At 45.3% G+C, this 15472-nt stretch overlaps 1 protein-coding gene across 1 annotated transcript in view; it reads right to left on the bottom strand.

The window, feature by feature from the left end:
- The window catches only part of FANCA (FA complementation group A), a 39802-nt gene that overhangs the window by 282 nt on the left and 24048 nt on the right, over positions 1-15472 (bottom strand). The window contains exons 25-42 of the mRNA XM_052796489.1: positions 14683-14782; positions 13644-13843; positions 13096-13192; positions 12680-12856; positions 11554-11627; positions 10982-11110; positions 10431-10497; positions 10020-10186; positions 9322-9427; positions 8115-8174; positions 7622-7726; positions 6197-6309; positions 5248-5389; positions 3192-3254; positions 1947-2052; positions 1472-1547; positions 935-1076; positions 431-523 (exon numbers count right to left, since the gene is read on the bottom strand). Coding sequence (XP_052652449.1) covers positions 431-523; positions 935-1076; positions 1472-1547; positions 1947-2052; positions 3192-3254; positions 5248-5389; positions 6197-6309; positions 7622-7726; positions 8115-8174; positions 9322-9427; positions 10020-10186; positions 10431-10497; positions 10982-11110; positions 11554-11627; positions 12680-12856; positions 13096-13192; positions 13644-13843; positions 14683-14782 — 2017 coding nt within the window. The remainder of the gene's footprint in view (positions 1-430; positions 524-934; positions 1077-1471; positions 1548-1946; positions 2053-3191; positions 3255-5247; positions 5390-6196; positions 6310-7621; positions 7727-8114; positions 8175-9321; positions 9428-10019; positions 10187-10430; positions 10498-10981; positions 11111-11553; positions 11628-12679; positions 12857-13095; positions 13193-13643; positions 13844-14682; positions 14783-15472) is intronic.

Here is a 15472-nt window from a genome sequence, read left to right as displayed (position 1 = left end):
GACCTGCTTCTGCTTCCTCACAGTGAGTTACAGCAAGGCTAGAGCATTTTGCTGCTTCTCAGCAAAGTGCAGGTAAAGGATAGGGAGGCTGTTGCCGACTCGTACAGAAATAACATGGTCTCCTGGCTGACAAGGCCGTGCTTGTGGGAAACTTTAACACCTGCCACTTCACTGGGCTTGATATTTCCCCCAAGACCAAGCATTAAGCAAGCAGTGGGAGCAAGACCGTCTGAGAGCAGTGTTTCATGTTGCTGAGAAAGATGCAGCCTGGGAGAGGAAGGATGTGGCTATAGCACTGACTGAGCAGCAGGTGTCCTCCACCACTCCCAAACGTGTTGTGGAAACACAGGCAGCACCAGTACAGGATCAGTGCCCAAGAAAGGCTATGCAGGCAGAAACACTGGGAGAAGAGGGAAAAATCTCAACATACCGGTTGTATGTTTCCAAAGCTTGGGGCAGGGCATCCTGGGATCACACTAAACAGGAACCGCCGGGCTGTGGTGATCACCTCCAAGGGATCCCCCTGGAGAACACAGAGAAGAGACATGGCCAATCAAGGCCAAGCACAGTGTCACTTTCAGGTCTCAGTCCCTGCCTCCAGAAGTGAAACAGGAGCCACTACCCCACACCTAGGGGCTATTCACAGGTTAAGCAGATCACTTGATCAGTGACTACATCCACCCTGAGGTCCTGTACAAGTAAGACAGCAGCAAGGCAGCTTAAGTTTCAGGCAGCAGCAGGACAGCAGCACCAGCAGCTTCTCTCAGCCCCAAAGTGTGAACAAGCTGCCTGCCTGCAAAGGCACCTGCACAAGCTACCTCTGCCTTGTACAGGAAGGTGGGAACAAGAGGGATGCTGCCAGTGGCAGGGGAGGGGATAAAGACTAGGATTCATAGTTAAAAGAGGAAAAAAAGAGAGACTGAGCTTCACTCACATGCTCTGTGGTGTCTGGGCTTTGCCGCAGCAGGTCTTTTCCTTCCACAAAGAGCCGAAGCAGCTGGATGTACAAATCGAGCGCCACGTAGAGGAAGGTCTGCTCTCTGGTGAGCAGCTCTTGGTGAAAGCAAGGAGTGAGGCTAAAGGAGGTCACACACCATGTCTGGTTAGCACTAGTTCCGTGGTAGACTCAAACACAGAAAGACACAAGGCAAATGCAGCTGGTGCTCTTGCTGCTGTCCATTTTACAACTCCTGTTGTGTGCAGGGCCACCCCGCTGCCAGGAGCAGGAAGGCAGCCAGGGACACTCCTGTTTGGAGCACAAAGCTGAAGGGAAACTTCTAGCAAAAGATACAGGGCTCCTTAATAGCAATTCTGCTATGATCAAGTATTCTCTCCTGCACAGCTAAGGTAAGAGCTCAGCTCACCTACAGGCCAGCAGTACAGTTAACTCTGTGCCAGCTGCTGTATGTGCAAACCATCAGCCGCATCCTCCCTCACCACCACCTCCCTTCCGAGCCCAGCACGATGTTACCTGTAGAACGCAACAGGCAAGAGCCGGATGTGACAGTCTGAGGCTGCGCTGCGCAGGACGCAATATTTTCTAGGGTCTGCAATAGCCAGAGAGAAATACTAAGCATCTTTAGTGGTCCTCACGCCACCTTGCATACTTCTACAGCAGCACAGGGGCTGCAGAGTTTCCTTCCAGCCCACAATAAACACTAATGCTTGGGTGTGGTGACCACTGAGAGAAGCAAGCTGCCCCCTCTGAGGCTTTCTCTACCAGAGGGAACAACAGTGAGTTTCAGTCATTCCTGACGATCAGCTGGGTCACCATACTGCAGGGTAGAAGCAGGATGTTCTCAGCTTTTACTCAGGCAAGTATTTTTCAGGCTGCTTACAAAGGCCCATCAGTTCCTTACAGGTACGCTCATTAATCAAAGAGCTGGGGCATGCCTGTCCAGCACTGAAGCTCACCTTTCCACCCCGTGGAGGCAGGACTCGCTCACCTTTCTCTGCTGAATGGAAGAGAAGGGGCCAGGACGTGCCCCTCTCTTCCAGGCACTGCAAGATCGCCAGTGACCATTCCAGAGATGTCTGAAAATCCACTCCTTCCTGGGTGTCAGAAAGAACAGGTCTAGTTTGTTTTAGGCTTTAGTTGCATCAAAAGCAGAAAGAAACCCCTCATAAGAGATTGCGTACATGAAGTGCTCAATTAAAGGACCTTTACAAATTTAGCCCAAGTCTTTCCCCTCACCTGGCAGCCCAGATTCCCCCTGGGCAATCAGGCACTAGAGTAGTGCAGTGCCTTCATCACCAAACCAGGCCACCACAGGGCTCAGCTGAGAATGATTTGTGAAAGAGGGGGATGTGGCATTGATGAGCAACTGGCTCATCACCAGCAGTACTCAGCACAGAGCCACTGAACGTCCTGCACCGACCCCACCCTGCTCCCCACAGGAGGTTTTTCCCCTCTAACCCATCTAGTGACAGCACGTCTTGGGAGTGGGGTTTTTTTGCATTACTCATTTTACTTGGAATAACCTCCCAGATCTGTTTGCTCAAGACGTTTCTTTCCTCAATGACTCTTCCTCCAGACTCTCCCCAAGACAGACTACGAGACCAAATTATTACTTTTAACTTGAATCTGCTCCCCAATCCGATCTGTTAGGTGACTACACCAACAGCTGCACTTCAAAGCTGAGAAGACAGCAAAGGGACAGAAACAAGCATTCACAGGCAGGAGGATGCTTGGGGCAGACAGCTGCTGGAAGAAACTTGTCATCTTTGCTCCTTCATTTAATAGCATTAAGTCATGTGGAAACTAATGTTCCTCCTTGCTGGGGACCCCTTTTCCTGTGCAATACCATGTATGTTTCCAGCCCGAGGAAAAAAAGTCATCTAACAAATGTGAAATGCTACACAAAAGCTAAGAGAGAGAGAGGTGAGGTTCCTGTGCTACCTGGGAGGTGTAAAGTCTGAACAGGGAACTGAAAATAGTAAGTCACTCAGGAAGAGAAATAAAAGCTACCGTAGTGAAAGGGGAGATAATGTCAGTTAGAGGAAAATACAGGTTTAATCTGATAGGAGCAGAAGGGCTTTCAGCAGGCTCTATCTGGGATGTTGCTGATCCCTTCCTTCTGGCAGAACAAGCTACCAGCCTTCACAGTACTGGTACAAAGTATTTTTAGGCAACAAACCAAGCTGATCAGACACATTTAGTGTCATGAGAATTCCCTCAGGGCTGAATTTACCTTTGGTGCTATTTTTGCTGAGATGAGATCCATGAGTGAGAAGAACAGCAGAGAAACAAGAAGCTGCAAGGAAAAGAGACTGCCTGTTAGTTGTATCTGTGGTGGTGACTCAGAACTTGCGCTTTCCAATCAGGAAATCACATTTCACTGAGTGTGTTCCCAGGATGGACCTGGATGAACTACAAGCACTGCTGTTCCTTCCAGGTGAAGGCAACATGTTTAAAGATGACAGACTGCAGCCTGACATCATTCATTGTTTCTAAGGGTAAATTCCACACTGAATTCACTGTTCTCAAAGCAAGGCTTGCTGCAGTCAGCAAGTCAGACAACAGATGACAACTTCTCCCAAATACAGGTAAAAACCAAGTGAGCTACCACAGGTGTAAACCTGGAGGAGAGCTAATGTTGGTCCACAGCCAGCATGCCACCAGCAGATGCTGTGTAGCCTCTCGTCTCAGAAAGTGCTTCGTAATCCTGGCCGATACACTGGTTATCGCTTTTCTGGATCCCTACCACACAAATCAAAGGATGCGGTGGCTCTGTGATCCTGGGAAGTTAAAGTAACTTGTTTATTTGTGCTACTAATCCAGTTCTAGAGCTACCCCTCCTTTCTTTACCTATCTCTGTCTGAGAAAGGAGAGCGCTGAGCCAGACAGCACATTCTGTGCACAGCACGTCTGTTTGCACACGCACAACAGTCAGGCCAGGGCAGGGAACATGGCAGCGAGAGACCTCTCACTTCAGCTGACAGTTTTCCAGAGGCACAGACTGCTGCATGTGGATGAATCAAACAAAAAGGAGTGGCACATGGTGGAACAACTGGGTTCCTTGGATTTAACTACAGTGTCTTATCCCCCAAAGGTGGCTAATCCCACAACACTGCCCCTTCTGACAGAGAGAGATTTGCCCTTTAACGCTGTCTGTCACCTGAAGAGATTCAGCACTTGACCTCACACCAGTCCTGTGTGTGGGACCAAGTCCCCACCACAGAAAGATCTGTGCGATCCCACCGATAGTGCAGCAGTAGCTGGGGGTCTGAGCTAAGGCCTGAACACCCAGCAGCTGCTGTGTCCTGCTGGGACCCCAGTTACACTCAGCCCTCCCACTGTTCTCACTCTTCCTGGCATCCTCCTCCTATCTCAAGGCAGATTTTTGAGGTGAAAGCCGCTGTTATTCCACATGTACTAAATGCTCATATCAAGTCAGTGACACCAGTTTCTGACTAGCAGCTTTTGGCTCTAGACCAGTATAAACAGTGGAGGAGTCAATCCCGTAGCAAGAGGAGCTGCTACCATAACTGCTGCCTGGAGCAATAAAACTTAAGAGTAAATAGTAAGGCACAGGTTCTGGTTCAACACTATTTACCCGTGAATGTCTCAGTACAAGGACACTCCCCATGCTGAGCTCTGGTCCCAGCTATCCCCTGGAAGACCAACAGACAGAACTGCCTGGCAGCAGCCCCGCTTCCTCTTCAGCAGAGCACTTCAGAGAATTCCCGTGCGTGGAGGGCACTGAGAATGGCAAAATGGCAGAGGCGTTTTTCCTGGAACACACTTGGGAAAACCCTCAGGAAATCTGTTCCTAGGATTCCCAGCACATCTTCCCAGAGCCTTAAAATGCCTGCACTCCTGTCTCACAAACTTTCCATCTCCTTAACCTCCCAGCCAAGTTGCCTGAGCTAAAATCCACAAGGACTGCTCCTTTGTTAGAGGGCGAGGTGATCCTGGCATGCCATGGACTGAGCTCTCAATCTCTGCAGCGTTCTCTCCAGCTTCAGTTTTTAAAGCAGCTGTTTAATAGTCCTCCCTGACTTCACAGAGGACCCAGTATCTGAGTTAAAAGTTTAAGTTTGGAACAACTTTGCCTCTAGGATAAGTATTTAGCAACTGGTAATTTACAGCTACATTTTATCAACTAGCCACCCGCAAGATTTCACAACAGGGTTTACCAGGGATACAGCACTATCTCAGGACAACCATTTCTCAGTTAAAGACATTCTAACTTCTACTTTTCAAGCGTAGGGAACAGCAGACATTTAAAATGCATCCAATCTTGCCTGCTCTGTGTCAGTCCCCAGCCTCTTCAGTGCATTTCTCTCCCGTCCATGTGGTGACTGCTGTTGAATAGTACAATGGAGGAAGGCAGCTGAAATCCAAGGAGGGCCAGAGAGAGGGAAAACCACTCCTGAAGAAAGGAAGCTAGGAAACAAAACCAGCATGTCATGGTTTTGGAGGAAAAAAATAAATGGAAAAAAAAATGATAGCTGTAAATGAGGACGAAATCAGGGACTTGGGCAAAGTAAGTTTGTGTAAGTTTGTGATTGGAACAAAAAAAAAAATACTCTCTTTTTTTTTTTCCCTACAGTTGGATGCTACATGGAGACAGTTTAAAAAAATCTAGAAACAGACAGCAGCATTCTCAAATCTCTTTTATCAGAGGTTGGACAGGTAGTTAACTGTATATGCTACTATGGCTAATGTGATTATTACATTCAATAACCCGCAAGGAGATTCTTATACTAAATTCCCAGCTTTTGGAGAAAAGCTGCAGGACACTGAACAGACAGCGTAACAACAGGTAAAGAAGGAAGCATGCAGCAGAGAAGCAGTCAGTAGCTTCAGATCAGAGATTCACCAAATCCAGGGAACAAAGGGTGCAGCAGCTTGAGCGAATGACTCAACACTGTGCTAAAGGCTATTTCCAGTGTTTGTCTAACAAGGATACTGCCTTCCAGTCTCCTCTAAAAAGATTCTCTTTGTCTTATGGTGAAACACTCTGACCCATATTACACAGAAGGCCAGACTAAATAATTATAATGACCCATTTTGAGTTTAAACTCTACAAAGGAATCTGTATATAGCTGTCCTACAAGCCTCAGTCCACATTACCATTTCATACTGCCTGCTGAAACTCAGCCTGCGTCAGAGAGCAGGCCTCCTAGGCACTGATCCCTCAGTGAGCGGGTTCTCCTGCCTCTAGATCCACACTCGGTTCCTCATACACACCTGGTAGCTGAGGACTGCCATTCCCTCAGTCTTTCCAGTTCTTCTGCAAGTGGAGCCCCAAAGAGTCTCTTCCACTGAGAGCAAAGTACTGGCTCCAGCCTCGGCCACCAAAGCTAGGAAGAAAGACGGAAACCAGCAGCATTAGTGGTGGCATACTCAGTAGTTGTTTGCAGTCAGGTATGCATGCTATCTCAGCCAGGTACTCAGAGAAAGGGTTCCCCCTGCCCTCCCCCCTGCCCTTAATGAAAAAGTCCAAGTTGTACATACACACCCGTGAGAAGTTTCACATCTTGGAAATGCAAAGAGGGTCATTTGTGACCGTGTTCGTACCACGGTGCCCTGAAACTCCTCTAAGTAGGACCACTCATAATAAAGGAGCTCAAAACTCAGCTGTTCCACAAAGGTGATGCACATGCTTATCACATGCAACAAAAACATGTATCCCCATGTAAAGCAGTGCATGAAGAGTTACACACAGGAGAGAGAAAAATCTGTGCTTTATGGACTATTTGGTTGCTTGGCATGTGTGTCCTGGTTTCGGCTGGGATAGAGTTAATTTTCTTTCCAGCAGCTGGTATAGTGTTATGTTTTGGGTTCAGTATGAGAAGAATGTTGATAACACACTGATGTTTTCACTTGTTGCTAAGTAGTGTTTATACCAAGTCAAGGATTTTTCAGCTTCTCATGCCCAGCCAGCAAGAAGGCTGGAGGGACACAAGAAGTTGGGAGGGGACACAGCCAGGACAGCTCACCTAAACTGGCCAAAGGAATATTCCATACCAGGTGACATCATGCCCAGTACAGAAACTGGGGGGAGTTGGCCGGGGGTGGGGAGCAGATCACTGCTTGGGAACTAACTGGTCATTGGTCAGCGAGTGGTGAGCAATTGCATTGTGCATCACTTGTTTTGTATATTCCAATTCTTTTATTATTATTATTGTCATTTTATTATTGTTATTATTATCATTATTAGTTTCTTCCTTTCTGTTCTATTAAACTGTTCTTACCTCAACCCACGAGTTTTACCTTTTTCCTTCTGATTCTCTCCCCCATCCCACCAGGTAGGGGGAAGCAAGTGAGCAGCTGCATGCTGCTTAGTTGCTGGCTGGGGTTAAACCACGACAGCACGTAACAATCAGCCCCCCCTATAGTGCATCTGAAATGAAACCAAGACAAGTCTCCCAGCTTCTCACTCTTAAACAGCCTCTGTTCCACTTCTATAGTGACACTCCAAAAACAAGGCTGCATGCCCAGAGCTAGGACCAGCAATACCAAGGGTACTAAAACACTCTGCAATTTTCCAAAGGCATTAAGAATTACTACCCCCACACTTCACAGTTTACACTAAATGAAGGTTAAAACAAGTGCTCTGAACTGGTACTTAATTTTCATCTAGCACTCTTCAGACAAAATAAGAACAGTTACCGCTGCAGAGAAAAGCACAATGGGACATCTGGTTTGACATGCTGTTAGAACATCGTTGACCCCTTCTGCCGATTCTTCACAGTCCAAGCTGGCATTAAGCAGGCCCTGGAAGAGGATAAATTACAAGATGACTACACACATGTCTCTGCTGCTTTGAAGTACCTCACCAGGCCATGTGTAAACTAATGAAAAATAACTGTAGGGGTCAGCATGGCCCAGCAAAAGAAGCGTGTGCCCAACAGCTTCTCCTTCCCCCACCAGCTTTGCTGTATTGTATTAAAATTAACCTCTGCCACTACTTCCTCTGGCTACTTCTCTTCATTTTCCTGGGTTACTGCTCTTCTTTTTGGAATTTACACCAACAATTCTCAAAACAAGGGTACAAATAGCACATCTCATTACTAAGAATAGCATATAGACAGATACCCTGGTAAAGAAACATCTACTCTGGCTAGCACGGACAATGGAGCAGAATGACAAAAGCAGCAGTTACCCTGAAGAAGTGAGCGGTGATGTCATAGGAGAGTGCATACCCTCTGGAACAGACATTCTTCTGTGGGAAGACAAGGAGAGGAAAAAAATTAATTCCTTCCCTTTTGAATTATGATTTTCTTTGAATATTCTGGGTGTCTGGCACGACAGGGCTCATAGCACGAAATCACCCTGTGAGATCCTGAGTATCAGTTCAGATTGCAGAAACTTTGTTTCTATATAAAGCAATACCACTGACTAGGTAGTGCTTTACAGTCCCAGCAAATCAGATGGCCCTGCTTACCGCATGTAGTGGATGGCAGAAGCAGTTTTGATTAACAGTCTTGGAATGAATGGGGGTTTCTGGCTGTGCCTAATATGAGAGTGCAAGAGGGCTTGAAAAGGTCAGTCAGGATGAATAAAGAGAAATGATAGCTATCCTCAGAGCACAAAACAGTACCCTGAGGGACCTGCAAGTCAACTGATCTTCCCCCAGGAAGCTGCAGGGATATTTCTCAATGTTTCTCTAGTGTATGTAATATAGGAGGATGAGCAGGATCTCACTCTACACACAGCAAAGTAGTTTAATGCCCTGGCATGACAGAGAAATTGGAGAACAGCTCATGCTCAGTCCCTTACTTCTAGGCCTCCACAGGAACACTGCAGGTTTCTCTCCAACCCACTGTCAGCAAACAAAAAGCAGGTAGCACAGAAGGACGACATATCCACACAGGAGAGAGCATCCCCAAGGCTGCTGCACGTGTGTGTGCACCAGAGACATACGTTGTCACAAACAACATGACTGGAAAGAACACTCCTACTGCTCGAGAACTGGCCAAGCCACTACCAGGCTACTCTGTCATAACCCACTGGTGATTTTACCCCGGACTGTGCACACCCAGCTCCAACCACTGACATGCTGGCTGGCTCCACCCCAGATTTGCCTACACTGTTTCCCAAGGATTCTCTCTCAATAGCGTAAAATGCCACCACAATTCCAAATGAATGAACCCAAGAGTCACCCTACAGCAGACAGTGCAGAGGGGACCTCTGCAGAGCCAGGGGCTGGAAAGTCTCGAGCATAATGAGTTGAACCTCCCTATACTCTGATATAAGCTAAGTTTGTTTCAAGTTTGGTTGCATTTTAACTCCTGTCCTAAACCCAAGTTTAAGGTCTTTATCTAGAGCAGTTACCAATAAGAAATTATCATTTGGCTAATGACACATACCAGCTCCAAGTTTACAAAACGAAAAAAGTCTTCGCAGTCCAACATGGTTTTCTTTCCTTTTCGACAAGTCATGATCAGAGCGGATGCAGGGAGCCCTACCAGAATCCTTAGGCAAGGAAGAATAAAAACAAAACTGCGGTTACCATCAAGAAGAGAATCAGACTTCACTCTCAGGGCATGTGCCTTTGATATTCAGGGGAGTTTGAGAGTATGTCAAACATGAGAGATCTCAAACATGTTCACAGAAACTGCACAAGGAATTTTTCCAGTTGCCCAGAAAAGAACCTGCATTTCAAGGAGATACACACACCACTTTCAAAGATCCTATCAATGGCTCAAAAATGGAAATGCACACCTAGATCACAGCAGCAAATACAGTAATTTAACGATGGTTAACACAAGTGGTGGCATTAAGAGTGTTGCTGCCTGTAAACAGAGTCCATGAAGATGTGTGGTCTTTGAAATTCAGTCTACTGCCAAGGGCAACTCACAGCCCAAGAGAGCACACTGAAACAGTTAATGCATGTGGGTACTAGGGAATAAATATCTCTTGCACAGTTGTTACCATGACATACGGTGTCATTTTCACTTGCTGTAGAATCAGAGGGGAGGCTACCCGACTGCACAGGTACACACCGCAATTGCTTTGAACAGCAGTTTTGTTCAAGGTATTCCCAGTCCTTGAGACCTGCATTTACCTTCTGTGCAGCAGCAGCTCCTGCTGCCTCCATAATTGCTCACCCAAAGCAGAGCTATGTTTTCTGTCTTTCAGTCTTTCCTGAAGAATCTCAAACATGAAGTGTCTCTGGGCATCCAAGCAGCCAGAAAGCAACTTTCGCCTACACCCCAGCTCCAGCACCATCTCCTAAAGAGGGAGGTGGGGGAAAAACAGTGTTTGTCAGGGCTACACACTAGTTTGCATTCAGACGTTCTATATTTCTCTGAAGTAACAGAAAGAGATCAATACAAAAAACTCTCTCAATTTCCATGCCTCTGCTTACATGTGAGAACAAAACATCAGCCCTACATACACCGAGGTATTAGTAAATACTTTGACTGGTCAAATTCAAGGATTGAACATACAGCTACACATCAAAGTCTGGAATCACCTGTAGCTTGCAGAGAATATCAGGACTGACTGACACCTTCGACTGGCCACAGCTACCCAGGTCCAACCTGAAATTCAGAGACACACCAGGTAACCAACCCTGTTAGCCCAGGAGGATAACACAATTCAAATAAAGTCAAATGGCTTCAGATGAACATAAAACTCTAACATTAATGTTCCTTAAATAAGCTGTAGGTGAGACAGCAACCCTCCTCTAACCCTTCCTCCTTATTTTCCAGCTTCAGCCACTTCCTCAGGGGCACTGATGCTTGTCTGGCCGAACAAATCTGAATACAAATTCAGCTTAAAAAAGACAGACAGACTAGGGACTATCTGTGACTGCAACCCCAGACCTCCGTCACCTAAAGCAAGATTCTTATGCAAACACTGGTGAGTCATGCAGAGCCGCCTCCCAGCTTTCACTTCCAGCCAGACCCGTGAGAATGGAATCGCTTCCACAGCCCCATGTAAGGCACAAGCTCACAGCTCCTAGATTGCAAGGTCATTAGCAGAACCATTGCTTCTGCAGAAATGCAAGTCATGACAGAATACCTTTGTGAGGAATCCAGAATGGTATTGATAATAATGCCACATGCCTTCTCCAGGTCTCCGTCGCAGCCACCAGAAGCAGAAGGTGCTGGAAGATACCATTGATAGATGGCCCAATAATGGAAATCCTGTCTGCAATATTGAAAAGGAGAAGATAGGAAGTCTATCACGGCATCTTAATGGTGCCCTTCCCTTAATGTAAAAGGAAGTTCACACACCAAGTAGAGTGCAATGACAGACAAAAGCACCCATGTAAGTACAGATATAAAAAGAGTCATCCACCAGACACCACATGTCCTGATGTCAGCCATCTCTTGCTTCTGGAAATGGGGAGGTTTTGTGAAAAGTTATTTGGAAGGACTGCACATGCAGGCCAGAGGTTATTTCAGTGAACTTCCTCAAGTTAAAACACATTCTAGCATTGCTTGAACTCTGAACAAACCAGAGTAGTCAACAGGCATTTGTATCCTGCAGCAGCTTGTTTATTTACTTCCTGATCTTTAATGTTTTTTCCTAATTTGGGTGGGAAAGACTCTTGAACTATTCCCTTTTCAATAGAGCCCCTCTGCACTTACCTTTCCGAAGCAGAGAGAATATCTTTTTCAGGGTACACTTCCAGCTCCAACAGCAGCCACTCTCTGAAAGACAACTGCAAAAAGCAACTATTTAGGTAAGAGGAAAGACCAGCAAGGCAAGTAACTTGTGCAGAACAGCCACCTTCTTCCCAACATAAAACCCACCTTCACCCACACCAAGACAAAATCCCGTGCAGATTAAGAGATATGAAACAGGAGACAGCAACCCAAGGAAGTTGTCCTGCACTGTTTCCCTTGCAAGAAATCTAAACTAAAACCCCACTGGCATTCAAAAATTTACTGAAAGCAAGCCTGTAAAGCATCTCTCACACACCCACCCCTTTGACATTTCCAAACATGCTCATCATCTTAAAATCTAGATACCAGAATGAACGTATGTTATTAGAAACAAATGCTAAAATGAACAAAGCACCATAGTCAGACAGACTGCTATAAGCATCAAAGAAAGGTTATAATGCAAAGGTATTTTAGCCTTGTACATCAAGCTAGCCAAGCACAAGGAGTCATTCTAGTAACATGACAAATTCCTCTGCACAAAGATAAACTGGTTTTATATGAACTAGGTTAAAAAAAGAAATCCTGTCAAATCAGATACATTGCAAAGATGATATAAAGAGAATAGCTGAGATGTTAACCTGCTTCATAGCAAGGCAGAGCCAAACAATCCAAGATACACCGGTGGTTCAGGAGAACATTGACATTTAGAGAAAGCACCAAAGCAAGCAAGCAAGTATTTTCAGTTATTTGACTCACCATCACTTCATAGACAGTACACGGTAGGAAGCTAAGGTTCTGGACAGGCCTTTTCTCTACAGTTCCTGATCATTTTCTTACTGATATGGTATATCTTGTCAGGCTTTCCACTTTTGCAATAGGCAGGACAAAAGCTTTACCTCTAGTTCTCTACTTCTAATCATCACCATCAAAATCTACAGATAACATTGAGCACATAACCTAGTGCCCATGCCATCTTCAGCTGTCAGACCAACTTTTCAGACATTAAGTTTTTACAAGAAGCTTTTTATCACCAATAAGGAAATTGCAAAGGGCAGATCTGAAAAATGAGAATTACAGTGTGAACTTCAGTCATGGAAGAGATTTATACCTGGAGCGCTTTTTCCTTCAAGAGCTCTTGAAAGCGTGCTTGCTTCCATAGACAGAGGCTGGCTCTTTTGTAGTTCAGAGAGGGGCACGACAGGGAACTCCAGATTAGGTCTGTTTTAGCCTCCTCACACAGGATTCCCCGAGCTTCCAAGCTCAGCCGTGGCACGATGTACTGCAGCTAAAAAAAAGCCATAAAACCCCTGCACATTTCCACCACAAAAAAAGGCCCAGTGCAACCTCTGGTTGTGTGAAACTGCCAAACAATCAAATACACAAATTGGTAAGATGGGAGGGTACAAAGATGCGTTTTAATATAGTTTTCTTTGTACAAGTTGTAGTTGCACAGGGGTCTGCAGCAGGAAATTGAACTGAGACTGATCTTCCCCATAAATAATAGCAAAACTTCTTTCGTTTTACCTTTTTAAATAGGCTAGGAGGAAGCAAGGCACACAAATCTTCACAAGAATAGGATGGAAACTTGCACATAAGGTAAGATGCTGCTGCAGTGCAAAACCTGATAGAGAAAAAGAAAGAACTCCGTTATCTGGTTGGTTCAATCATCTTTTCCCACTCATGAAAGTCAAAAGTAAAAACAAAGACTGAGTGTTAAAAATGCTTTTAACCAACATGTCCCAAGCCTATTTGCTTTTGGGAGCACTTCTATTTATGTGCTTCCAACCCCAAGTACATTAATAGCACAAATTTCAGAACCAGAGACTAAACTAAAACCCTTGACAGCATCCAGTCAGTCCTTCCTCCAGCAGGCAGTACAATCATCAGGATGCTACTTCACACAGGACCACCATCAGCCTGTTTCTCTGTGTAGCGCCTCTGTGCAGCACAAACACCTACATATGCTCTGGAAATCCTCCGCAGGAACACGGGTGCTTTACCAGCACCCCTCCAGTGGCAAACCTAAACCCATCACCTGGGGAAGCAAGGACATGGTGGAGACATGATCTCACCTCATGCAGAAGGCAAAGGACTTTTCTGTCCTGCACACTAGCAAGCAGTTCCAGTACTCCGAAATGGAAAGGACCTTTTCAGAAACAGGCTCAGAAATCCCACAATTGGCTTTCACTTCAGGAATTAAAGCTCTGCACTCACTTAAGTGGATCACAAAAGCTGCTAGTCCTAAAATGTGAGCATCATTCAGGGAAGGACCCTACAAGTCAAACCATAAGTAAAGAACTGAAGAGAAAGACATTTCATTTGTAACAAAACAACCTTTCTCAGAAAAAACTCAGAATTAATCAAGTAGCAGAACAGTGCTTCTGCCCATTGCTTAATTCAGTGCAGCGATATCAATTTAACAGATGAGATGCACCAGTTACATTAAACATGTTCTTGCTTCCCTGAAATTGTGCCGCTAGCTTTGATCAACCTGCAGCAAAATTTGTACATTTCTGTAAAACAATAATTTTGAGCAACTAGCTGTAAAATCAGCCCATGGAATTTGAGATTCTCAAGGCTTTTTAGCTTCTATGACAGCTAATGTAGCCTATCAGCCTTTTCATTTCACCTTTTCAATATCACAGTGTAAAGAAAATAAAACCAACAGTTCTCTAAAAGAAAACCATGCACTGCTGCACCCCAGACTTGGGGTCTTACTTTTATTTTTAAAAGGGGTGTACAAGTGAAATATTCAACATGGAAGCTTGTGAATTAAGCATTCTACTATTTTCTTTTGGCTCTGTTCATAAACTCACATTTTAACAGAAGCTAAAATAAGCATCTCAGAATGCATTAACCTTCTACAGTAGTATTTCTGTAGGGAAACGTTCAGCTCACATTCCTAAGACCAAGCCCATACCATTTGTCCAAAATGAGGATTTGTTTTTGTCGGGGTGGCTTTTTTTTTTTTTTTTTTTTTTTGAAGCCTGAGAACTAATGAAGTCCCTCCACAGTGCCATCCAGACAGGTACATACCCCACAGCTCAGGAAATGGAGGTAGGATAGCCTTTAGCACACTATAACCATATGATTTGTGGTTGGAAAACTAACCTGATGATAAATAAGCTGGCAGAGCCTGCCCAGAAGGGCAGGTAAAAGATTCCCGTGTCCACACATCATCTTCACAAACAAGGAAAGACATGGTCCCTGCCTGCAGAAGGTAAAAACCACATGCTCATTTTTCTGCTTCTTTTTACCCCCAATACAGGAAGAGGTATTTAAAAATGCTTAAACACACTGAACCTGAGCCATACTTGTCTGTAAATACAGGACAATTATCATTCCATTTATAGGCCCAAAGGAAGTGTCACTTTTGGAGTATCTCAACAGAGAACCCCTACAAGGGCATGAACTCCACCAGTGCTCTGCCTCAAATACTTGATACTATATAGTCAAAGAGGTGTTCCGAGATGACAATAAGGAGAGGAGGAAGCTGCCTGGGGCACAGACAGCTTTTTTCAGACAGAGAGCACAAGGTAAACAGAGGCAGAGCAATAAATGGGATCAAAAAACAAAGCAGGAGCAAAAAGGAATTAATATAAGGTCCTGTTGCAAAACAGAGGAAGGGACAGAGGGAGGGACTTTCCCACCCAGCTGACAGAAAAAAACATCCTCAGAGGAGATCGGATGGGGAGCTGGGTTTAGAAACAATTTCCTGGGACACTTGTTTATCACAGCTACTTTTCAGCACAGGTTTTCAATACAGATTCATCTGCTCCAGGGCAGAAGTGTAAAAGAGAGGGAAAGACGCACTGGTTGCCAAAGCATGCTGCACTCCAGAGAGGCAGCCACCTAGTTCAGTACTGTCGGCAGCTGGGATGACAGGCAGCTTGTCAGTACA

Source organism: Harpia harpyja, chromosome 9, assembly GCF_026419915.1.
Source record: "Harpia harpyja isolate bHarHar1 chromosome 9, bHarHar1 primary haplotype, whole genome shotgun sequence".
In the NCBI taxonomy this organism is placed as follows: domain Eukaryota; kingdom Metazoa; phylum Chordata; class Aves; order Accipitriformes; family Accipitridae; genus Harpia; species Harpia harpyja.
This window is presented reverse-complemented; position numbering and strand designations above follow the sequence as displayed.